This window comes from Daucus carota, chromosome 7 (assembly GCF_001625215.2).
Source record: "Daucus carota subsp. sativus chromosome 7, DH1 v3.0, whole genome shotgun sequence".
NCBI classification, from domain to species: domain Eukaryota; kingdom Viridiplantae; phylum Streptophyta; class Magnoliopsida; order Apiales; family Apiaceae; genus Daucus; species Daucus carota.
In genome coordinates this window covers 8,343,422-8,366,614 of record NC_030387.2, presented here as the reverse complement: position 1 = coordinate 8,366,614, position 23,193 = coordinate 8,343,422, and the positions used below count along the sequence as shown (strand labels likewise).

The 23,193-nt window shown below is 35.2% G+C and overlaps 3 protein-coding genes, 1 long non-coding RNA gene and 2 other non-coding genes across 6 annotated transcripts; 2 read left to right on the top strand and 4 right to left on the bottom strand.

The window, feature by feature from the left end:
* The first annotated feature begins 159 nt into the window (after positions 1-159).
* Positions 160-8,395, top strand: LOC108196354 (uncharacterized). Its single transcript, XM_017363607.2, has 5 exons — positions 160-392; positions 1,421-1,488; positions 1,581-5,379; positions 6,429-6,480; positions 8,020-8,395. Exons 1-5 carry the CDS (start codon positions 239-241, stop codon positions 8,165-8,167), a joined length of 4,221 nt encoding a protein of 1,406 aa, XP_017219096.2. The 5' UTR covers positions 160-238; the 3' UTR covers positions 8,168-8,395.
* Positions 8,396-9,293: 898 nt separating this feature from the next.
* On the bottom strand, positions 9,294-10,341 carry LOC108194585 (uncharacterized). The gene has a single exon (XM_017361544.2). It carries the CDS (start codon positions 10,230-10,232, stop codon positions 9,501-9,503), a length of 732 nt encoding a protein of 243 aa, XP_017217033.1. The 5' UTR covers positions 10,233-10,341; the 3' UTR covers positions 9,294-9,500.
* Positions 10,342-16,274: 5,933 nt separating this feature from the next.
* On the top strand, positions 16,275-18,020 carry LOC108194142 (AAA-ATPase At3g50940). Its single transcript, XM_017361048.2, has 2 exons — positions 16,275-17,261; positions 17,419-18,020. The coding sequence occupies exons 1-2, from the start codon at positions 16,275-16,277 to the stop codon at positions 17,905-17,907; spliced, it is 1,476 nt and encodes a 491-aa protein (XP_017216537.1). The 3' UTR covers positions 17,908-18,020.
* Positions 18,017-22,795, bottom strand: LOC108194143 (uncharacterized). The gene is made up of 3 exons (XR_010285280.1): positions 22,583-22,795; positions 18,827-21,804; positions 18,017-18,744 (listed from the first exon to the last, which is right to left on the bottom strand). It is a non-coding gene; the product is annotated as an uncharacterized LOC108194143 (long non-coding RNA).
* On the bottom strand, positions 18,111-18,183 carry TRNAK-CUU (transfer RNA lysine (anticodon CUU)). Its single transcript has one exon. It is a non-coding gene; the product is annotated as a tRNA-Lys (tRNA).
* TRNAK-CUU (transfer RNA lysine (anticodon CUU)) lies at positions 19,966-20,038 on the bottom strand. The gene has a single exon. It is a non-coding gene; the product is annotated as a tRNA-Lys (tRNA).
* Positions 22,796-23,193: the final 398 nt, after the last annotated feature.

The window sequence follows — 23,193 nt, the reverse complement described above, 5'->3', positions numbered from 1 at the left end:
TTATTAAAAAAACATGATAACTTTCACTAAATCAAAAATATATTTAAATTCTACTCGGCCTCTGAATCCCAACCCTGAGTCCAGCCCACTCAGTCCAATTCATAGTAAGCCCAAAAAACAAAAGCGGCCTCATAGCTCGTATATTCCGACACAACACACGGTATAAAACCTCAAACACTTAAACCCCTTCCTCTTCATCTTCTTCACATTCCCCTCTCTCTCACACACATAGTCGCGCATGGCTCGACGGCGTGTCGGAGATGCGTCCGCCGAAAATGGCAAGAACAAAGAAGAAGAAATAGATACATGTAGAGCTGTATATATCGACACGAATCTCGATACTCATCTTGCTCTCGTTGTCTCCGAGTTTGATTCTGTTCTCGACATCAAAAGTATTGATTCTACTCATTGTTATTATTATTTGCTGTTTTTAATTTTAGTTACATAGCTTATTTGGGTTTGTTTATGTGTATGATGATGTCTTGTATCATGCCTTAGCTTTGTAAAAGGGTTGATTAGGAAGCGTAAAAATCGGGTTAGTGAAGGAATTGTTTGGGTGGGATTGTTAATTTGAGATCATTTTTCGGGGTTGGATGATGGATCGATGCAAGGAAATTAGTGAATTGTTCTCTAGAAGTTTGGCTTCCTATGATTTATGTGTGGGAGTTTTGGTTTTCGATCAGTGAAAAAGAGTCTTAGGAGGTTTTTTGGATCGTTCAGCGGAATGGGAATGAGGGTTAATGGAAATGTGAATGATATGAACTACCAAGATGTAAGGGAAAGGGTTCCGATTCTAGTTAAATGGGCTCACTAACCATGAACTATACGCCCTCTAATGGGGTTGTATTGTGTTTTGGACAGAGAAACTGATATGATATGATTAGAAATGATATTTTTTAATTGATTGCTTAAAATGCATTGATTATTTTACTAGATTTAAGGCGTTTTGGTTGAAATAGGTTTAATTTTGCTAGGTTCCATTGACATACATTGAAAAAGTTAACTCGTTAAGGTTATCTTAGAACTTATAGGCAAGTTTGGTTTCTATTACTTAATTATCTATTTGGATTTTAATTGAATTGTACAACTTGAGCATTATAGAAATACAAAAATGATATAACGAAACAAAAATGATATAACGAAAATAAAGCTGAAGTTACTTCTCGAGAGTTTAATACTGTATTAATCGTTGTCCAATAAAATAACAAACTTTATGCAAGTCACTGAAGCCAATACCTCATTTTTATATTTAAATATTGAACTGTAACGTTAATTTTAAGGCGTTAGTTGTTTTAGAATCAGACCTAATAAGCTGATTTGGGTGTTTCAAGTCAATTATCAGATAACCCTTACTCTGTGTAGATGTGTTTTTTTAAATTATTTGCATTATAATTTTTGACTTGCTTTTTTGGGCAAGCAGAGAAGGTGATGTTGGAACACCTCCAGTGTTTTCCTAAGCTTGGGGAGATACGCATACAAGCTTTGAAGGTATGTTGTTTTAATATTTTCTCTCTTATTATTTTAGTGCGATAGCTTCGTTTATAACCCTTCAGATTGATAAGCTTCTGATATGTATTCAGGTAAAGCGCAAAGGCCACTTTTATCACCTTTCAGATTCCATGCGGGTTAATAGAGCATTTGAAGGGGTAAAACATAGTTGGTTTCTCTTTGTAGATGCTTCCTACTCAAAGCAGCTCAGTGAAAACGAACAATCCTGTAGACCCAACATGAGTAACCAGTCACCATTGCTTTGCTTACCCTATAATATTGCAAATACTGAATGTAATAATGACGATGCATCTACATCTGCCATTCTTAAGTCAGCATCAGTAGAACGTCTGAGCAACCAGAAAGCTCAGCCAATCCCGGAGGCTTCTGGTAGAGAATTTTTTGAAGTTATAGTGACAAACCATGAGTGTAGTGGCGCTGAGATTAAAACTGTATCTGCTGATCTCAACAGGGTTCCAGATCTTCCAAGTGGTGGAACAATAGCTTCTAATATTCAATGTAGTGACTCTGTAGAACCTTCCTCAGAAACTGGGTTGTCTGTAAAAAAGAAAAAGCAAAAGATTAAGAAACACAATGTTGATGAATTAGGAGACTGCCTTACAAAGGAGAACATTGCTTTAAGTCATGTATCTGGTGGAGAAGCATTATGCCATGAGATTTTGCTTTCTACAAATATGGTAGTTAATGCGGAGAAGTCAGAAAGTAAAGGAGATGCTCTGCTAGAAAATAATGGTTTATTTTGTAACCCTACTCAAATGACTTCTAAAGAGGCGACTATATTACCCAAAGGCCAGTGTGATAGTCAAATAATTGCATTAAACACTATATCTCCTGAATCTACTGATGCAGACCAGACGCCACTGAATTTACGCATTGAAAATATGAAGAGCAAGAAGAAGAGGAAGAGAGATGAAATGGATTTGCCAAGTCCTGATGATCATGAAAGGGCCAACATTCCTTCAAATTTGCTGATAAATACAGAGAAAAAAGAGCACAAGGAAATTGGAGATCCTTCGAAAGAAAATAAAGTTCCAGTTTCTACTTCTAAAGAAGAGATTGAGTTGCCAAGAAACTTCGAAGAACAGAATAATAGTGCAAATATAGTGCTGGATACTTTATCATCTGAACCTGCTGATACTCCGCACTTAAGAACCAAACCGGATATCAAAAATAAGAGGGGCGAGAAGAAAGGGAAAAAAGATGTAAAGCGGAAGAAGGATGTGACATTCAATCTACCAAGTGCTGCTGTGTTGCCTTTGTGTGTTCAAGATGCAGGGGTTGATGAGAGCTTTCAAGAAAAGAACAATTTTTTAAATCATGTATCTGGTGAGGATGAATCACAGCATGAGGTCCCATCTGCAGAGAAGACTGAAATTGTAGGAACAAGTGGAGATGCTTCGAAAGAAAATAAAGTTTTAGTCTCTACTAATGAGACTTCTACACAAGAGATTGAGATGAAAGAGAAGTGTCAAAAAATTGTTGTGGATACTTTCCCATCTGCAGCTGCTGACAGTGAGCACGTAAAAACGGGAACCGGCATTAAAAGTAAGAAGAACAAGAAGAGGAAGACAGATGCGGTAATTAATATATCAAATTCCGCAAAAGATGCTGGGGGAGGGGAGAGTTTAAATGATAAGAAAAGTGCTTCAAATAATGTTTCTGCTGGAGATGAAGTGCACCATGAGAATGCTGTCCTTGCAAATTTGTCGGTAGATGGAGAGAGGACTGATTGTGAGAAAATCAGAGATTCTTCAGAACAAGATAAAAAATCATTACCTTCTGAGAAGACTTTTACACGAGGGACTGGATTAACTGGGAACACTGTGGAAGACCGGCGTCCAGTCGTATCTGGCACTATATCTCGTGAATCTGCTGATAACGAGCATTCAATAACAAACTCAAGCATCAAACATAAGAGGAAGAAAAAGAGTAAGAAGGATATGACAGTCAATATATCAAGTGCGATTGTGTTGCATTCATCTGCTCAAAATATTGTGGAGGAGGAGAGTTACACGGAAAAGAACATTGCTTTGGATAATTGTTCTGGTAAAGATGAATCCCACCAAGAAGTTGCTGCCCCTGCAAATTTGCTGGTAAATTCAGAGAGAACAGAACTCGAGGAATCTAGTGGGGATCATTTAGAACAAAATAAAGGTTCAGTGTCTAAACATAAAAATTCTTCTGCACAAGAGATGGATTTGAAATTAAACTCTGTACAAGATCAGGATAATAGTCAAAACGTTGTATCAGACACCCTATCTCCTGAATTTGCTGAGAGTGAGCATCCTGGAGCCTATTCAGACAATAAAAAATTGAAGAAAAAGAAAAGGCGGAAGATGGATGCAGCTTCCACTTTATCAGGTGCTAATGTCCTGCCTTCATCTGCTCAAAATGTTGTGGAGGAGGAGAGTTACAAGGAAAAGAACATTGCTTTGGATAATGGTTCTGGTAAAGATGAATCCCACCAAAAAGTTTCTGCCCCTGCGAATTTGCTGGTAAATTCAGAGAGAACAGAACTCGAGGAATCTAGTGGGGATCATTTAGAACAAAATAAAGGTTCAGTGTCTAAACATAAAAATTCTTCTGCACAAGAGATGGATTTGAAATTAAACTCTCTACAAGATCAGGAGAATAGTCAAAACGTTGTATCAGACACCCTATCTCCTGAACTTGCTGAGAGTAAGCATCCTGGAGCCTCTTCAGACAATAAAAAATTGAAGAAAAAGAAAAAGCGGAAGATGGATGCAGCTTCCACTTTATCAGGTGCTAATGTCCTGCCTTCATCTGTTCAAGATGCTGCTGGAGAGGAAAGTTTGAAGGAAAAAAACATTCCTTTACATGAAGATCAATCTCGCCATGAGACTGTTACCCCTGCAAAATCTTTAGTCAATGCAGAGAGGCCAGAACAGGAAGAAATCACTAGAGACCCTTTGGAAAAAGGTAAAGATGGTTTCAATGCTACCAGCACAAGTATTGAATTAAATTTGGATAGTGATGCTGCACCAATCTCTAATACTAATGATTCAGTTAATGTCCAGTCTGCGAAAATGATGGATGACAAATCTAAGAGGGATCAAGCTATCTTGATAACTCCAAGCCAACCAGCAGTGTCGAAAAGTGAAAGTGATAGGATTGACCTCAAGCATTACCTTCTGTCTGGAAAAACAGAGGACGTTGCTGATTCTGTCAAAAGTGGAATAAAAAGATCAGAGAGGGACGACAAAACAAAGAAAAAGACAAAGAAATCGACACCCACTTTATTGACATCACATGATCATACACTTACTCTCCAGTCTTCAAAAAATCTAGAGGGTGGAGTTAAATCTCATAATAAATGCTCTAGTGACATTGATCCTCAAGAATCATTTTCAAAGGATGCAAGTAGCGGATCTCATCCTCCCTCCAAGAAGTCGACTTCAAATGTTTATCAAAAAGAGCCTTCTAGCTCCTTGGGACCAGACAAAGCCAGAACTCCTCACTCAGTATTGCTAGCCAGTGGCAGAGGTATTTTTGTAAACAGTACACCTGCCACTGCTTATAGAAAAGGGAAAAATGTAACTCCAGCTGCATTAGGCTCAAGCTCTGAATCTTTTGACAAATTGGACCGGGGTACAAAAAGTAAGAATCGTGTATCAACTGCTGACCGTCGTGTTGTTTCATGTGCAAAAGGTACTAGTGAAGTCAAGAGCAGGCCACTACAAAAGAAGAGCTTGCTGACTAAAGCAGGTTCCATCTTCAAGGATGATAGTAGTGACAGCTCAGATAATGATGAGGCCAGTGAACATTTTAATGCTCGCACCTCATCTGAAGATGTACTATCCTCTGAATCAGACAGGGAAAGCGACATAAATCTGGACTCGCCGACAAAAGGTATGTTGGTTTAGTCTGGATTTAATTGCATATCTATCTTCTCGCATCTGTGAAACAAAATATGCACTGTTTTTCTGTAATTTCTTCAACTGACCTCTCTGAAATTAGCAACAGAATGAGTGCACTTTGAAGTTTGAATAGCAAGCTTTTTTGTCATGGATAAATGCATGTTTCTTAACTTGTTATAGACCCATGATCATGTATATTTTTTTTCACGATTTAGGTATGTTTATTTGAGGGAAAATTTAATTATTATGATCTTCAAGGACAAGTATACTCATGGTCCCTTGCTATACAGTCTGGATCTACATGATTGTTTGCCGATTGAGACCAATTTCCTGCCTTGCAGAATTTGATATTCTACATTTATATTGCCATTGTTTTTATCAGTTGTTAAAACATGGCCATGGATTTTGGTGTCTAGATCATCTATGTTACTCGGACTCTTCTGTTTAGGTAATCGTACCCGTGTCCAAAACTTGGACGTGTCAGATTCTTTGATTGAAATGTGGACAGTTTGACCAACGCAAAGACCTCATTTAAGTTGAGTATAAAGTGCAAACTAGAAAAAAAAGCAAAAAACAAAGGAGCAAAGATAAACAAGCACAGAAGATCCCTTAATTTGCAATATTTCTTACATATTTGTGTTTAATCATAGCTTGATAGTTACTTTTTGTTGAGGTATCTACTTACCATGCTTGTTTACCAATGTACTATGGAGTGTCCTCGTAACCATGTCCAAAAAGTAGGACAGTGTCCCCGTGTCCTATTTTTAAGATTTTTCGAGTCGGACACTCGGGTATGACACGACACTTCGTACCCTAGTTAGAGTAACATAGTAGATCATCATTTTGTTCGTAATGATTCTTTGATTTAATCTCAATATCTCTTTGAAAGTAAGACGATGTTGTCTTTCAATTGGCATAATAACATCTATTTATATTGGATCCCTGTGCCACTAATCTGTAACATTTATTCGCTTTCTAGAATTCTTTCCGAGTTTCCATAGCTATTGACTATGACTGAAATTGTTCTTTTATTTGCTTCAGGATCTAGTGGTTTGGACAAAAAGGAAGACGCGGAAAACATAGAGAAAAAGAGGTAATAAACTCTTACAACATTTGAGTTGTATAAATCTTTCTTCTTATTTGCTAGTTATAACAATTTAGATTTGATAACCTTAGAGTTGAGACTTGGGCATATTTGCTGCGGGTTTTGTATCAAAATGGCCACCATTATTGTCAAAATATCTTACCTAACCACCCGGTTTCCTGGGGGACTCGTTCAAAACATTGAAATCGCTATATATATATATATATATATATATATATATATATCACTCTGTTAAAATTTTCCATAAAAAGTCAATAGAAATGGGGATTTGAGACATAGGAAATTCGAGTTTTTTGACTTTGATGTTCACTAAATCAAGTATAAAAACAAACTAAGGTTAAGGAGTTAAGAAAAATTAAATAAAAAATATTATTTACGTTCATATATTTGTTTTGTCGTGTTTCCGCATAAGCCACGTGCAGAACACTATGAGCCTGTTTTGCTGAGCTTATGACTTATGACTTAACGTGACTTGTAACTTAACGTGACTTATGTGATAAGGTGGGAGTTTAAAATGTCAGTTTGGGTATTTTTGACTTATGGGTTATTAAGAATATAATAATAAAAATAAAGTGATTTATGGGTAACTTATGACTTATGGGTAATTTTTATCAAGAAAAAGGTTCAAAAAAAATAAAATCACTGAAAAAGTACCTCAAACTAACTTCTGGTTTTAAGTCAGTTTCTAGCTTATTTCTGACTTTAAGCCAACTTCTGACTTATTAACAAACAGACAGTTTTCAGTTTTAAATCAGAAATGACTTAAAGCTCGGGTTTTAAGCCCATGCAAACAAGCTCTATATCTTGTGACTAGGATTCCTTTATTCTTTTTATTAATTTTTTTTATAGAACTAATGTAGGAGGCATTTGGATTATGGTTGGGAATGAAAATCCGGAATGACAATGGGGAGGGTATGGGAATGGAAATAGTATGGAAACCCAAGGGGTGAGAAGGGTATGATTTAATCACCTAAAAGGATTGGGGTTCCCATTCCATAGAACCAAATAACTTATCCAAACACTTATGCATTGGATTGAGGTTCCGATCCCCATTATGCGGGCTCATGACACCCCCCTTAGTGTATTTGACTTTTGAGTGTTTAAAACGAGTCTCCATGGAGATCGGGTAGATAGGTGAGACATTCTAACGAGATCGGTAGCCACTTTAATAACCCTTAATTGCTGCATCTTAACTTGGAACATTTTTCTTGTTACAAATTAAATATTTTTGTCATATCTGTTAGCTCAGATCTTGTATTTATTGTTGGTACATTACACAACTGCTGTTTGTTGCAAGACATGGTCGCATATTTTTTTTTTATCATGAATTTTGAAAATAACAACTTGTTCATTTTTATCAAGAATTACCATGTGTTGTTTTTTGCGCATCGCTTACAAGTAGGTTGATGTCCATTTGCATATCCAGCCTACTGTAATTCAGTTTCTATAATATATGCTGTCCTTTTACTTGCTCTTACCAAGAGCTTCTGTAGCACATCTTTAATGACTGATGACCATTAATGACAGATCAAACTTGAGAAACACGACAATGGATATGATTCTCAGAAGTTCAAGCCGATACAAAAAAGCTAAACTTACAGCTGAATCACAACCCGAAGTGGAAGATTCTGAAAGCCAGCCTGTCGATTGCGTTCCTGACAGTCAAGCAATTTGAGTCGGGGTTTGGCAGTTTTGTTTAAATCATCATTTAGATAAGCAAATTTTGAAACTGTTGAAGTTTAAACGGTAAAACTATTTTTTGTTCTTGAATGGTTTGTGAGTTCCTCGAATGGTATGCAAGTACGTGTGATACATTATTGTCTTTTACGGGATGTTGATATGTGAACAGTGTAAACTTTCCTTTAACATTCTGTCGTTCAGAATTGTGTTCAGTTACTTTTTACCCGAGACTCATAGGCCTGTCGTAACAAAAGGTAACCAAGCGGCTTTAAGATGAATGAGCAAGACCCAAATTGCAAATGGCATTTTAGAAAGCTCAAAACTTTGTTTATAGGAGGCTGATTATATTAGTATGAACGGCTTGTGTGTGCTAATGAGCACTTGTTAAGAACTAAGTCATTTTGATTAGTGTAGATTTTGTATATGCAGGGAAATTCATCATTATTGAAAAGTAGAGTCCATCAAAATGAGTTGAATGCATAGAATTTAGAGGGGTGTATTGGATTGGGTTTTTAAAGCATTTTTTTGCATTCATGAAATTCGAGGGTATTCGATTGAGATTGTTTGAAATCCATTAAAATCTTGAGGTATTCATTTGGGATTTTAAATTATGCTACAAAATCTGGTGGTATTCAATTGGGATTTTAAATTATGTTTTAAAATCCGATGGTATTCAATTGGGATTGTTTAAAATTTATTAAAATCTGATGGTATTCAAATGCTGATGGATTTTTTTTGATTTCATAAAATGATGGATTTTGTGGAATTCTTCAGTGTATTTTAAGTTTTTTGAAATCCCACTAAAATCAATGGGATTTTGAAGCATTGTACCTAAATCCTATCAACTCTGCGACATTTTATCAAGAATCCGCATAAAATCAAATTCCTATACAATCCATTAAAATCCATAAACTAAAAACAATCCATTAAAATCCCAATCGAATACACCCCATTAGTGTTTAGTATGTGTCTATGGATACACTAAGGGCCGTTTGGGTTAGCTTAAAAAAAGTGCTTCTTGATTAAAATAAAGAAGTGAATTAGAAATTAGAAGCAAGTTAAGACTTGTAAGTGATTAAAGTGTTTGGAAAAGAAGCAGAACTCTGAGAGAAAATCTAGCATTTGTAACTTCGTGGTTCTGCTTTTTTAGTTTTTTTACACAAACGGGTTAAAAAAATCACAAGCCAACTTCTCTGGAGAAGAAGTGCTTCTCATGGTTTGCGAAACAGCCCTAAAAACCAGAAGAACTGCTTCTCATGGTTTGCGAAACAGCCCTAAAAACCATAATACCAATAAAAAAATGCTATGAAAAATAAAACAAAGCAAGCTCATGAATTCCTTTTTCTGAAAACTACTTCTGTATCCAACCCAAACCCGTCAACTTTCCTAACATGAACACAGTCTGATCTCAGAAACAATGCTTTAAGTCCTCTAACATTGTACAAATCGTTTGCAGAGTACTTATCAGCCCGTCTCGAAACTGCCACGTGTAGAACGCAAATTCCCCCGGCCTTCAACGTCCGTTCGATCTCCGCCACAAACTTGTCAGGATATAATGCATGATCAAATACGTTAGAGAACTCGAAATCAAAAGTCTCGTTATGAAACGGTTGGTTATGAAAATCACCCTCGATGACAAGTGGCGGGTACGGTACCAAGTCAATGCCAACCGAGTCGGTTACTCCGACCCGTTTTAGAGCCTCCACTTCTTGCCCGACCCGAGCTCCAATACAAAGAGCTTTCGAAGAGTTTGTTAACAGATTTTCACGTTTCAAGTTGTCGAAAAAAATAGAAAAGACTTGTATTTTTCGGTCCCAATCTCGGGTCGTCCATATTTCACGCAATTTCGGGTTAAGGGTCTTGTTAAGCTGACGCTGAATGTAGGAGTCGTAGGATGGATATCCGGGTCTGATCCGTATATCTTTATTTTCGGTCTGGGGAGGAGTTTCGGGTTTAAAGTTGTATTTTAGAGAAATAAGAAAGAGGAGAATAATGGACAAGAAAATAGAAAAAAGTAAACATTTGGGTATGAATTTTTTTATTTGATTCACTTTCATCATTTTTGCAAATACTTCATGATTAATAGTTGTGTATAAAGATCCAAAAAGATGGAGAGAGATGGGAGAGAGAGAGAGATGATAGTAGGGATGAGAAATGGGGAAATGTGGTATAGCATGCAAACTAGGCAACAAAAGGTGGCGTTTGTTTGCGTTTTGTGTAAATTACTCCCTCCGTCCCCCTGAGTTGTATACATTGGGGGACGGGGACGCGGCACGGACTTTAATGCTCCTGCAAAGTGTAGTTGTGCAATTTGTTTTTAAAATTTTTCTTTTCTGTATTAAAGTTTGGATGTTATATTTTTATACAGAAAAAGAAAATCTCAAAAAGAAGTTACGGAACTATATTTTATAAGAGCATTGAAATGCGTGTCGAGCAGTTAAAAAGAAACGTATAGAATTAAATGGGACAGAGGGAGTACATGATTAATTAACGAGTAGTGCCAGGTGCACAAAATTGTGTACAAAATTTTTGTACATAATGATATGGCAATGCATATGGTGGGTTTTAATTGGTTGGTTGATGCAAATACAGGGAGCTCATTCCAGTTAAAATCCAATACATGTCATTATGTACAAAATTTTGTGCCCATTTATGTGCACCAAACATTTTTCTTAATTAACACAGGGTAATTGTTTATTGTTGGTTTGACGATAATAACTAGGTGGGCTTGGAAGGTATGGACGGCTTTTCCATTAATTTAATCCGGCTATCTATATACTAGCTGGAGCGTCATTTTCTATTTTGGTTCGTATCTGTTGTTCATTACTTTTCTGTATTAAACATACAAGCAACTTATATACAAAAAGATTATTAAAAAATATATTTTAAAGAAAAATAAAAACTATTTTCTCCGTATATTGGTTGCCAAAATAGGGGCATAATCACCCCGGCTTATCTCGTTTAATTTTCCCTTTCACGAAAATTTGACGAACTTTTTCTTCTTAAATTTAAAATTGGAATTAAGATTAAGTGAAAATGAATAATGTACAAATACAACCTAATCAAGACAGATAAATAAAAGAACAATTTTAAAAATAATATGATAATGTGAAATAAGATTAATAAGAAAACTTATCTCTCGCCACCCGTTTATACTAAGACCTCCTCCTTTTTTTTTTTTTTCTTTTTTGATAAATGAGTTAATTCAATAATAAAAAAACATACGGCATCTACGTAAACAGTCGCGTCGAACAAACAAAAAACAAAATACAGAAAAATCACCGATTAATCCTTTCTTGGAGAAAAAAATCACGTGATTTGAAGATGATATCTACACATGCTTCGCTACTTTCGCTTCCGCCATAACCAGTTTGAGCTATCAACTGAGAATGCAATCCCCTAACAATTTTTATTACTAAATCAAGCACCATACTCACACAAACGGTGAGAAAATAACAAAACTCAAACAAACGGTGAGGAAAAAAAAACAAAACCAACGCGAGCTAAACGTGACAAACTAGCAACTTTAGATTGCGTAAATGAAATAGTAGCTGAACCAAGATAATCCTTAAATCTGAAGAACCAATCCACAAAAATAAGATAACTCAGATCACTTTCGAGAACAAAATCACTGGTAAGAATGAGAAATTCGTAGCTCCGTGGAATTGAGATCTAAGAAAAGAAGGCCAAATCGGAAAAGACTTTGGATCCTTAGATCCGAAAAAACAAACTAATACCAGAACCTAAGAAAAAACAGACCAATCTTAACCTAATATCGAAGATTTTAGGGAAACTTTAAAAACACAAAGAAAATAAAAGATTTCGGGGTTATCCACCGGCAGAGATCCGGTGGAAGCCCCGATGACCGTTAAACAAAAGAGAAAAGACCTCCTCCTTTCTTATTCCATCAACTCAATTTATCTTTAAATCCTATTCATCAGATTGATAAAAAATACCTGTAGAGATTCTTATAATTTCTAAGTAGACTACCCAGCCTAAACCTTTACTTCTCTGCTCATGTGTATAATCCCTTGATATTTTCTTGTTCAATTACTTGATTTAATTTTAATTCTTAGGGTTTTAATATGACGGGTAAAAAAAAAATTTGCATCTGGAAGTCCGAAAAGAAAAGGAAAAGAAAAGAAAGAGAGGAAAAACTCATAAATCTCCCACAGGGTCCATAAATAGGTTTGTGAAGCCTACAATTATTCTTGATGAATCTTTGCATACTGAAAGTATAGTTGTGAATGATGACAATTTGAATACATCTTCTAATCAGATTTTGTCTGAAACTGTGATCGTGGATAACTATAATTTAAATCATGGCCGATGAAGTCTAGAGCATTCGTGACCGGGAATTAGGATGTAAACAATGAAAATTTAGATATTTATTGCATCTAGGAAATTGGAAGAAACATATGTTAAAAAAATAATTGATTTTTTGGTGAAAAAAGGACCGCCAAATGTTATAGATGAAATGTATATCCTGTTAATACAATGAATAAAAATTTTAATAATAAGCATTACACTCGATCTTTGAGAAATGGTGAAAAGCTGGATCGACCATGGCTAATATATTCTTAGAAAAATGACAAAGTATTTTGCTTTTGTTGTGTGTTAATTTAAAAAAAAAAAGTGTTCTGTCAACTATCAAGTCCTTAAACTACAACAACTACTGGGTATAATGATTGGAAAAATATATATATTTTACACTTAATGAGCATGAAAATAGTACTGATCACCTAGTTTAACTGATTGGGTGGAGACTGAAACAAGGTTGAAGAAAGAAAATGCAATTGATTCTTTTAATGAGATAGCCATAAAAAAGGAGAGAAAAGTTTTGAAAAAATAATGCGTGTTGTTAAAACTCTAGTCGGAAATGATTTGACATTTCGCGAGAGTAATGAGAATTTTTTTTTGAGAGGAGAGTGATGAGAAACTTGATGATCAAACTAATGGATTTTTTATGAGTATGATCCGAATGATTGCTGAATTTGACCCTATAATGGAAGAACACCTTAGACGTATCATTTACATTATCTTGGTCATGATATTAAAAATGATATGATACTTTTATCAACCAACGAGTTCAAGAACAAATTTATTAATATTGTTGAAGACGCAAAATACTTTTCTGTAATTCTTGATGTACTTCAGATGTGAGTCATGATGAACAAATGTCTCTTATGTTGAGATGTGTTAAAGTTTTTACAAATCCAATAACAGTGGATGAGTTCTTTCTTAGAATTCTGTGAGTTAATGAAACTACTAGAGTCGTCTTACTAGTGTAAAGCCATTACGATTTCAAACTCCTCAAGTAAGAGAAGCGTTGTTGCATATGGTAGAACACAACAATGACGCAACCATAAGAAGTGATGCAAAGTCTTTGATAAATTTTGAATTTCAGAAGTTTGATTTTATTATTAGCTTGGTAATTTGGTACGAAATTTTGAAAAAGTGAGAAAAGTCAGTAAGAATATTCTCCAAGGTAAAGATATAAATGTCGTCGAAAAATGCGTGTGTCTGTTACAAGGTCTAATCCTTTTTTAGAAGAGTACATTAAAAGTGAATTTGAAACCGCAAAGAGTCAAGCTAAAAAGATTTCTTCAAAACTGGAAATTGAACCCACTTTTCATAAATTTCGTAATATGAACCAATTCAATTTGTTGAAGAATATTTCTGAATCAATATTTTTCTAGTTATGATTGATAATATCAGTTTCTTAGTTCAGACAAGATTCATGTAGTTTAAAATATATGAAGAAATTTTTGGGTTCTTATTTGGTTTGGGCAGATTGAAAGGTATAAATGATGAAAGTTTAGAAAATATATGTGCTACTCTTGAGAATGTTTTGGGACATGATAATAGCTCTGATGTTGATGGACTTGAATTATCTCCGAAGTTGTAATTGCTGAGAAAGTCACTACCAGATAAATTAAACAAACCAATTGAAGTGTTTGAATAGAATAATACTGAGCATACCCGTTACTGTAGCTACTGTTGAGAGAAGTTGCTCCAAGTTGAAGTAGATAAAAAAATACTTTCGGTTAACTATGTCCAATGAGAGGTTGAACGTTTGACTATGTTATCTATAGAGAAGAAAATGGAAGCTGAACTTGATTAAAAATTTGACTGAATATTTTGTGTAACAAATTATAAGAAGAATCATTTAGGAAGCTTAGTATGTAACAAATTTGACCTCCAGTATGTTGGAGCCGCCTTCGCCAGGCGCATACAAACTTAGTATGAGTATATATTGACATATAGTAATTTTACAAGGTTTAATTTGTGTAAACGACGCGATTAATTGGTAGTTTTGTAAGCCATGCAGCTTTTAAAACTAATGCCCACGATTCTCCATTGATTTTCTCAACTTCACGTATCTAATACTAAAAGTCTCATTTTTAGGTGTTCCCCATAGCCCTGCCTGTCTCCGAAGCTCACCCTATCAATTTTCTAAATATTTGGAGATTTATTAATGGTCAAACCATCACAACTAGGATGATTTTCTGTTTCCTTGCGGATAATGTATTGGATTATGGAACCCCACAACTGATCTGTACAAGTGTTTTCAATATGAGTAATTCCAGTATGGAATTGATTTTGATAGTGTTTTCAATATGACTTCTAGTATGGGAATCAGTTTTGATCCTGTTACTAATGATTATAAAGTCGTGTAGATTACCATATGTCCTGACCGGGCATTGGTAACTCATGTCTGCTCTTGCAATGTTGGTGCTTGGGATGAGAATCTAATTGTGTAGCACATGATATGCACTATACTATACATATGTTTTTTTTGCTAAATATACTATACATATGTTACGATTATTCATGGGATATGCTACTATTGTTCATGGAACTCTTTAGTTGTGTAATCATAATGATCAAAATCGTGAAGTAGTTCTATATCAGACATGAATTGCTCCGTGGGCTTGAAGTCTATAGTGTTGGGCCTTAACGTCAAGAAGGATAAAAGACCAATAATAACCTAAGAAAAAAGCTCACTGAAAGCCACCTGCCAAGCATATGTCAGGGGTTTATAAGTAGAAAGAAGACACATAGCAGGAGGTTGAAAATTAAAGATAAAACTCCTATCGTAAGGTTGGGAATTAGTGAGTATAAAATATACATTTCCGCTTATATCTCAACATTTGACGCCAGAAGGACGGGCTCCTATTATGCAACCACCGAAAATATATATATACAACACAGAGAGTAGATCCACCCAATCTCTAAATAATATATAACAATATTAAAAACATCAAATACATATTAGTATCTATATCCTCTCAATTCTTTTTGATATATATAATTTTATAAATTATTTTAAATTTTTTGTTTTTATAAATATAATAATGTTTAAAATTTTATAAAAAAAATAAATTTTAAAAATAGATTATGAAACTGTACCTCATATATATCATAAAATAAATGCCAAATAGTGAAAGAAAGTCATAAAGAAATTAGAGGTACAGATGAAGTACAACTTACCTTATCTTTTCTAAAATCTTATTTTTAGTAATTTTGAGAACAAATTTACTCATGAATTTTTCTAACATATATTTGAAAATAGAATTTTTTTGAAGCGACCCGCAATTTATCTTATTTTGTGCCTCTTTATATCATTTTGATTCAATTTATCTTATTTTGTGCCTCTTTATATCATTTTGATTCATTTCTCCGTCAAAATAAATCGGGTCCTTAAAGAATTTAACTTTTTAGATGACACAAGCGGCTTGATATCGGGAGGGGTCTTTAAGCTTGTAGTCACGTTATTATTCTGTGTGAATCCTTGAAATTCATTGACCATTCTCTTGAGACCCCATGTGGGAAAGAATTAGTCAAGAAGATAATAGTGAAGATAATTGCTGGAGAAGCTATTTGACCAAGTGCAGGACCATTTAATCTCAGAAAAACAACTTACAGAGCAAACTAGTTACTGCAATCATGCACTACCAATTCATAAAAGCTTACACTGAAAGATATTCATACCACACCTGATTGCATATGTACTATATATAGGAGAGACATATAAGTAACTTATAAGCTCACAAGTTGTTTTTAATATCATAGCAGCAGATACTTTCCAAAAGAGCAACATGTATTCACTGATAAATGCAGCCTTGACATCATCTGTATTTTCAGCATACACTACTTTTGCTGCATCAAGTATGCTTGTTAGGACAGTTATCAGTGATGTCCAAAACATAGGCAGCCAGATTTTACCTGCAGGAGTCCAAGAGAAGATATTGTTTAAGCTCGGAGGCTTACTGGGAAGTCGGCTCTCGCCCCAAATCACGCTTGTCATTGATGAATACAGAGGACTAGCGCTGAACCAGATTTATGAGTCATCTGAAGCGTACCTGCGCACTAAAATCACGCCTTCTGTTGGTCAACTGAAGGCCTTTAAGGGACCACAAGACACTGCTATCTCACTCTCTATGAACAAAGGGGAAAAGATCGTTGATGTATTTGAGGGGATTCAAGTTACATGGGAGATGATATCCATTGAATCCCAGAAGACAAGCTTCGACTATGACAACCTTTTGTCCTCTGAACATGTAGAACGCAAATCATTTGAGCTCAGATTCAACAGAAAGGACAAGGAAGTCGTGTTGACATCTTACCTAGCTCATGTTATGGAGAGGGGGAAAAGTATTAAAGAACAGAACCAGGTTGTAAAGCTTTACTCACTGGGGAGCTATTATGGAGACACGGAACTAAACCATCCTTGCACTTTTGACACTTTAGCACTCGATCCAGCACTAAAGAAGGAAGTGATAGATGACTTGGACAGGTTTGTTAGAAGAAGAGATTACTACCGCAGAGTTGGCAAAGCATGGAAGCGTGGTTATCTGCTATATGGCCCCCCTGGCACCGGAAAATCAAGCATGATTGCTGCCATGGCTAATTATCTAAAGTTTGACATTTATGACCTAGAGCTCACAAGTCTCCAACGCAATGCAGACCTCAAAAACACCTTAGCCTCCACTGCAAATCGATCTATTCTTGTTATTGAAGACATTGATTGCAGCATTGAGTTGAAGGATCGACTAGATGAGAATTACGACCAGAATAACCAAAAGGTAATTCAACACTTGACATGAAATTTTATCATATATTTTCTATATATACTTTCAAAGTTCCAAGTACCTGGTATTCGTTGGAACACTTGAAAGGTTTAGTCATCTCAAGAATTCTCTGGTACACTAGTATGACATAATGATATTCATGATTTGACAGTTGACATTGTCGGGCTTACTGAATTTCATTGATGGGCTCTGGTCAAGCTGTGGAGATGAAAGAATCATCGTGTTCACAACAAACCACAAAGATAGACTAGACCCTGCATTGTTGAGGCCTGGTCGCATGGACATGCACATTCACATGTCTTATTGTACTCCCAGTGGGTTCAAGATACTTGTTTCCAATTACCTAGGGATTAACAATCACAAGTTGTTCACTGAGATTGAAAAACTCGTTGCAGAGGTAGAAGCTACTCCAGCAGAAATAGCAGAACAACTCATGAAGAGTGAAGAAGCAGATGTTTCCCTCAAGGGGCTTGTCAAGTTCCTTCAAGACAAGAAGATTGCAACTAGTGAAGCAACTGTTGAAGGAGAAAAGGTAGTAGATATGATTCTTGATGGAGCAGGCAATGACCAGAAAATTGAGAAAAGGAGAGTGAAGAAGAACACCAAGAAGAATAGAAGAAACGGTAAGAAACAGCAATGAAAATTCTGATACTTGGATTACGGTGTACTAGAATCTTCTCCATGTACTGATGTACAGTTACGACTGTTTTGTTGAATACTGTATCCAATAATAAAAGCATATTTTCATGATTAGAGGAAATTTATCAAAGTGAATTAATAGCATATATACACCATAATGCAACAAAATAAAACCTCATCAAAAAAAAAAAACAAACCGAAGGCCGCCCACCGTGGGGCTCGAACCCACGACCACAAGGTTAAGAGCCTTGCGCTCTACCAACTGAGCTAGACGGGCAGGATGTTAAAATTTCATAAAAAGTGGTAGCAACCTTTAAGCCTAAAAGTAGGCTGCAGTCTGCAGAAAAATAGAAATTTAACAAGAGGGATAGTAGCTAAGCATAATACAAGAAAAGGAAGACAAGATAGCACAAAAGAGTACCAGGTCTAGGTGTCAATTCTGCGATATTACAAGCAAATACAAGTGGCTTATTGTAAAGAACTAAAGAGACGTGACATTCGTTTAATACTATTAATCATCTATGGGCCGAAGAATGAGGAACTGGAGATTTTTTTCATTTGCACAAGAGGCACATAATTTAAGTATCCATCTAACTCGAGCATTCTACTGCAGTCCATAACATAAATTAACCTACAGTAAGCATTTTACTGTATAAATGGAGACCTGTAATAAGGAACCAGGAAGCTATGATCATATATATATATACCAGAAGCTAAAAACTAAGTTTATAATTAACAAAAATTATAAAACAACTCGCAAACACACAAAATCAAGAAGTCAGTGAAAACATACTATGTTCATTGGTTCCCGGAAAGCTAAATCAAACACCTGAAACGGCTGTATAGAATCCACATACAAATATATCAGAGAAAATTACATAACATAATAAGCATAGAGAAGATAAGAAATGAGGGTTTACCAGATGAAATCTGCTGCTACTGTGATGATCCAAACTCTAAAGTCTGTTACAATCTGGGTGTCTCCCAATCACACAAGCTTCCTGTTCATCAACTACTTATCTATTGAGTTGGGGTCAGAAGGGAAGCATCAAGAATGATGTTTCTCCAAGAGATTATATATGCTCACGAAAACAGTAAGAATTAGGATTCTCCTCTCACTTGTTAATTATATCTCATCTTCATTTCTTATGGTCATCCTTCCAAGAGATAACAAGTATTATTTATCTAGAGAAGAGATAAGAATATGTGAAATGTGATGATTTCACTTGTTAGTAGTGAAGACGACAAATAATATTGTGAAAGATTTTAATAGTGTGGAACTAGATGATAAGATCAATGCATAAGTAGAATGATTTTTAATGCTTATTTCTACCGTGACCTGAAAAAATTCCTTTCCAACTCTGCCGATGCCAATTCTCAAATTTGGAAAGATAAAAGGAACATTCATGCGTGGCCAGTATATAACTCTATCACCTCAGTACTTGGCCACTATTCAAAGGTCATTCAGCAATAAAATGAGGATCTAGCACAGATAAAACTTTGATGTACAAGTACAACTTCTAACCAACCATTTCGATTATAAGGAGAGAAAAGAAAGATCTAACCAACCATTTCAATTTCAATTTCAATTTCAATTTCAATTTCAATTTCAAAGAAAACAGGTAGAAAGTATACTAGAATTAATAGATAAATTTGGTAATTTGATATGCCCGACTGAGATTGTATACACGTTTCTTAGAACACAAATTAATATCAGCATGCAGGCTTAATCAACAAAGTTTAAAGAAGAGAACAGAGGTAGATAATCGGCTCTATACTGCATACTCATGCTTAAATAAACCAAAGATCAGCAGCTAAGGTAAATCAGTACCAGATGGGTATAGTCTTGAATTTGCACTAAACTTTTATGGTTTTACCATAAACGGCTCCCATGTCCAAAGTGGGTCGTCCCCTGCGAGTTTGCTTAGAACGAAGATCAAGAAGCTTAGAATAAAACAGAGATCAGCAGGTAAGGTTAATCAGTACCAGACAGGTGTAGTTTTGAATTTTTACCATACTTTTACAGTTTTGCCTAATTCGGATTCCATGTCCAAAAAGTCGCCCACCGTGGGGCTCGAACCCACGACCACAAGGTTAAGAGCCTTGCGCTCTACCAACTGAGCTAGACGGGCTGACTGTTGAAAATACTAATATAACTGTAAAAAACCTCAAGAAGCTATTGCTGTGCCCCGGAAAGGAAAAACTTACCACACTTTAAGTGATAGATAACAAAGGATTTTACCAGTAACCAGAAAAGCAATATAGAAGTAACATGTACTAACTACTGAAGAGTGAAGATAATATATTACAACGACAAACAGTAAACACAGTATCAGCAGCAAAAGAACAGTAAACGCAGTAACAATCTGCAGCTCGCCATGAATTTGATGATCAAAAGATTTTGATTTTAGCATAAATGAAATTTCCATTTTAAGATGATTGAATTCATTTAGAATTCTGATTCCAGACAAAATATAAATTAGAAAAAATGATACATATAAACACATGGTTGATCAAAACTGAAGAAGGATAATTTATAATGATCAAATCATGTTAGTTGAATACTTGAATGAAATACAGTTAAAAAAAAAAAAAAGTAGATGGAGATAGTTTCTACAAAATAGCATTCAATATTACCAGGTGTCTATTTACTGATAATACAAAGACACGCAAGTGGCTCATCAAGTAAAACAACAGAGTGTTTGATGCAGGGCAGACTATGGAAGAGAATATAAGATATTACAACGATAAAAAAGAAAACTTGGGTGGATAAACCACAGATAATCAGCTATCCAAGGATCTCTAACCGATGGAGGGACAAGAATTATGATTGCCAACCCAAGAAGAGACTCGATTCAATAACTCAGTACTATTCCAGTAATTAAGTCTAAACTAATTTGAGGGTTACATATAGGAAATACGAACCCTTTAAACATAACCTGAGACCTATAAACAACTTGGCTTGTTATTAATAACCTACTTAAAAAACTACTAACCCCTGAATTAGAACATATAAATAAATCCCTACTTTTACCTTTACACTAGATCTATATCAACTAATTAATAACATATATAAAAATTCTCCTCAATGATCACTTTCTTTCCTCGTCGGAGGTGACATTTGTTTGATTTCAATAGCCATGGATGTTAAACAACAGGCTAGCTGAAGAATGAGATATCATTATTTTAATTGTTCCAGCTATTTACTCATTTTACCCAGAACTTTGTTCGGGTATTGAATGCACACAAGATGCTCTATTCATAGAGCATTACAGGGTACATTATTACTGTCTATATCAAATCGTAATAATGTGGAGCTAAGATGTTGACATATGCACAAGAACATAATCTTACTATCTACCTTTGATCATACTCGAGCTTCTTTATATATTTTTTAATACTGGAATTTTAATTGCAGTTCATTACAAAATTTAACTTAGTAAGCATTCTACCACCTAGACGGACACCTGTGATAAGGAACCAAGAAGCTATGGCCATGAATACCAGAAGCTAAAAGCTAAAAAATATAGCAAATAAAAATCCCATAGAACTGTACAGCACACACACACAAACAAGAAGTCAGTGAACCCCTAGTATACTTATCAGTTCAAAAGAAGATAATCTAACACCTGAAACTGGTCTATTGAATCCACATACAAAGTTATCTGAGAGACTTATATATATAATTCATATAAAGAAGAACTGGGGGATCACCAGATGGCCGATTTAGAAGAGAGAGCTTATGAGTTACAACTTAATAGTGAAGGTTTGGAGTGGAGCCGTGGATACGCTCTGCTGCTACTGGCATGATCCATAGTCATGAGGCACGATCTGGTAGTCCCCCAATCAGAAGAACTTCTTGTTTATCATCCATTAAGCCGGGCCTCAAAATCAAAGGCTGAGAGGCATCAATAAGATAATTTCAATATTGAGTTGTTATTGAAACAGTAAAAACATGGGTTCTCCCATTCTTAAACTTCTTCCTCATCTTCCTTCTGATTACCCAATCTAATAGATATAATGTAGAGATAAACACAGTGATAGTAAAGCCAGTTGTATGTGTTTGTACCGAAGAAGATAAAAGATAGATAAAATATAACGATGTGATAACAGAGATGGATCATGCTTAATTTGCAATGCTTGAAAGATCAAATAAGAATCATATTCAAATAAGCAAGGTTAAAAGTCTTTATTATAGTTTCGATGATTACAGTTGATTAATAGGTTTAAAGAACATGTAGAATGATTTTCAGTGCTTACTCCTACTATGACTCCTCGAATTTACAACTCAGGAGATGCCAATTCCGAAATTTGGAAAGATGCTATGATACTTATCTTAACACTCCTACTTCGAATTCAAACTCTACAACAATCTAACTCTGTACATAGAAATTAGAAACCATTTCAAAGAATATTCGGCAATAAATGGGGATCTAACACTGATAATTCTTTGACGTGAACCGTCTAACCTACACATTCAGTTATAAATAGAAAAAACAAAGATCACTCAGTAGTATAAACCGAATCCTAATTATATAAGAATATATCAAAACAATAGACTCACTGCAACATAGAAGATTAGCATGTACTTAATCAACACTAAATAAAGAGAATACTGAAGAACTAAACGACTGCCATGGGGCTTGAACACACGACCACAAGGTTAAGAGCCGTACGCTTTACAAACTGAGCTAGAAATTCCAAATTAACTGCAAGACAAACGAGGAACAAATATTTTCCCCCCCTGCGCCCTAAACCAAAAAAACCTGCCAGACCTACAAGTGATCGAAAAGGCAAAATACAAGAATCAAGCAAATAGAATATATGAGAATGTGACATTATAGAAAAGACATTAACAAACCTCGTAAATCGCGATTATAACGTGAACAAGACTGTCTCTACAATTTAACCAAAGCCCTGCAGTCACGCTATTTCCAAAGAAATACGTATTAACACAAACGTATCATGCGGATAATTTGTAGTCCATGGTTATTTTTTTGATATTATTTTTGGTTTTTGGATTTTAATAGATTGAATGTGATTTTGATTTTGCGCGGATTCTTAATAAAATGTCGCAGAGTTTGATATGGATTTCTTAGGATTTAAGCACAATGATTCAAAATCTCATGGATTTTGGTGGGATTTGAAAAAACTTAAAATACACTAAACAATGCTATGAAATCCATCATTTTATGAAATCCAAAAAAATCCATCAGTATTTGAATACCATCATATCTATTTATATCATAATTCCTGAACGATGCCACGTCAAGAAGTCCACATAATT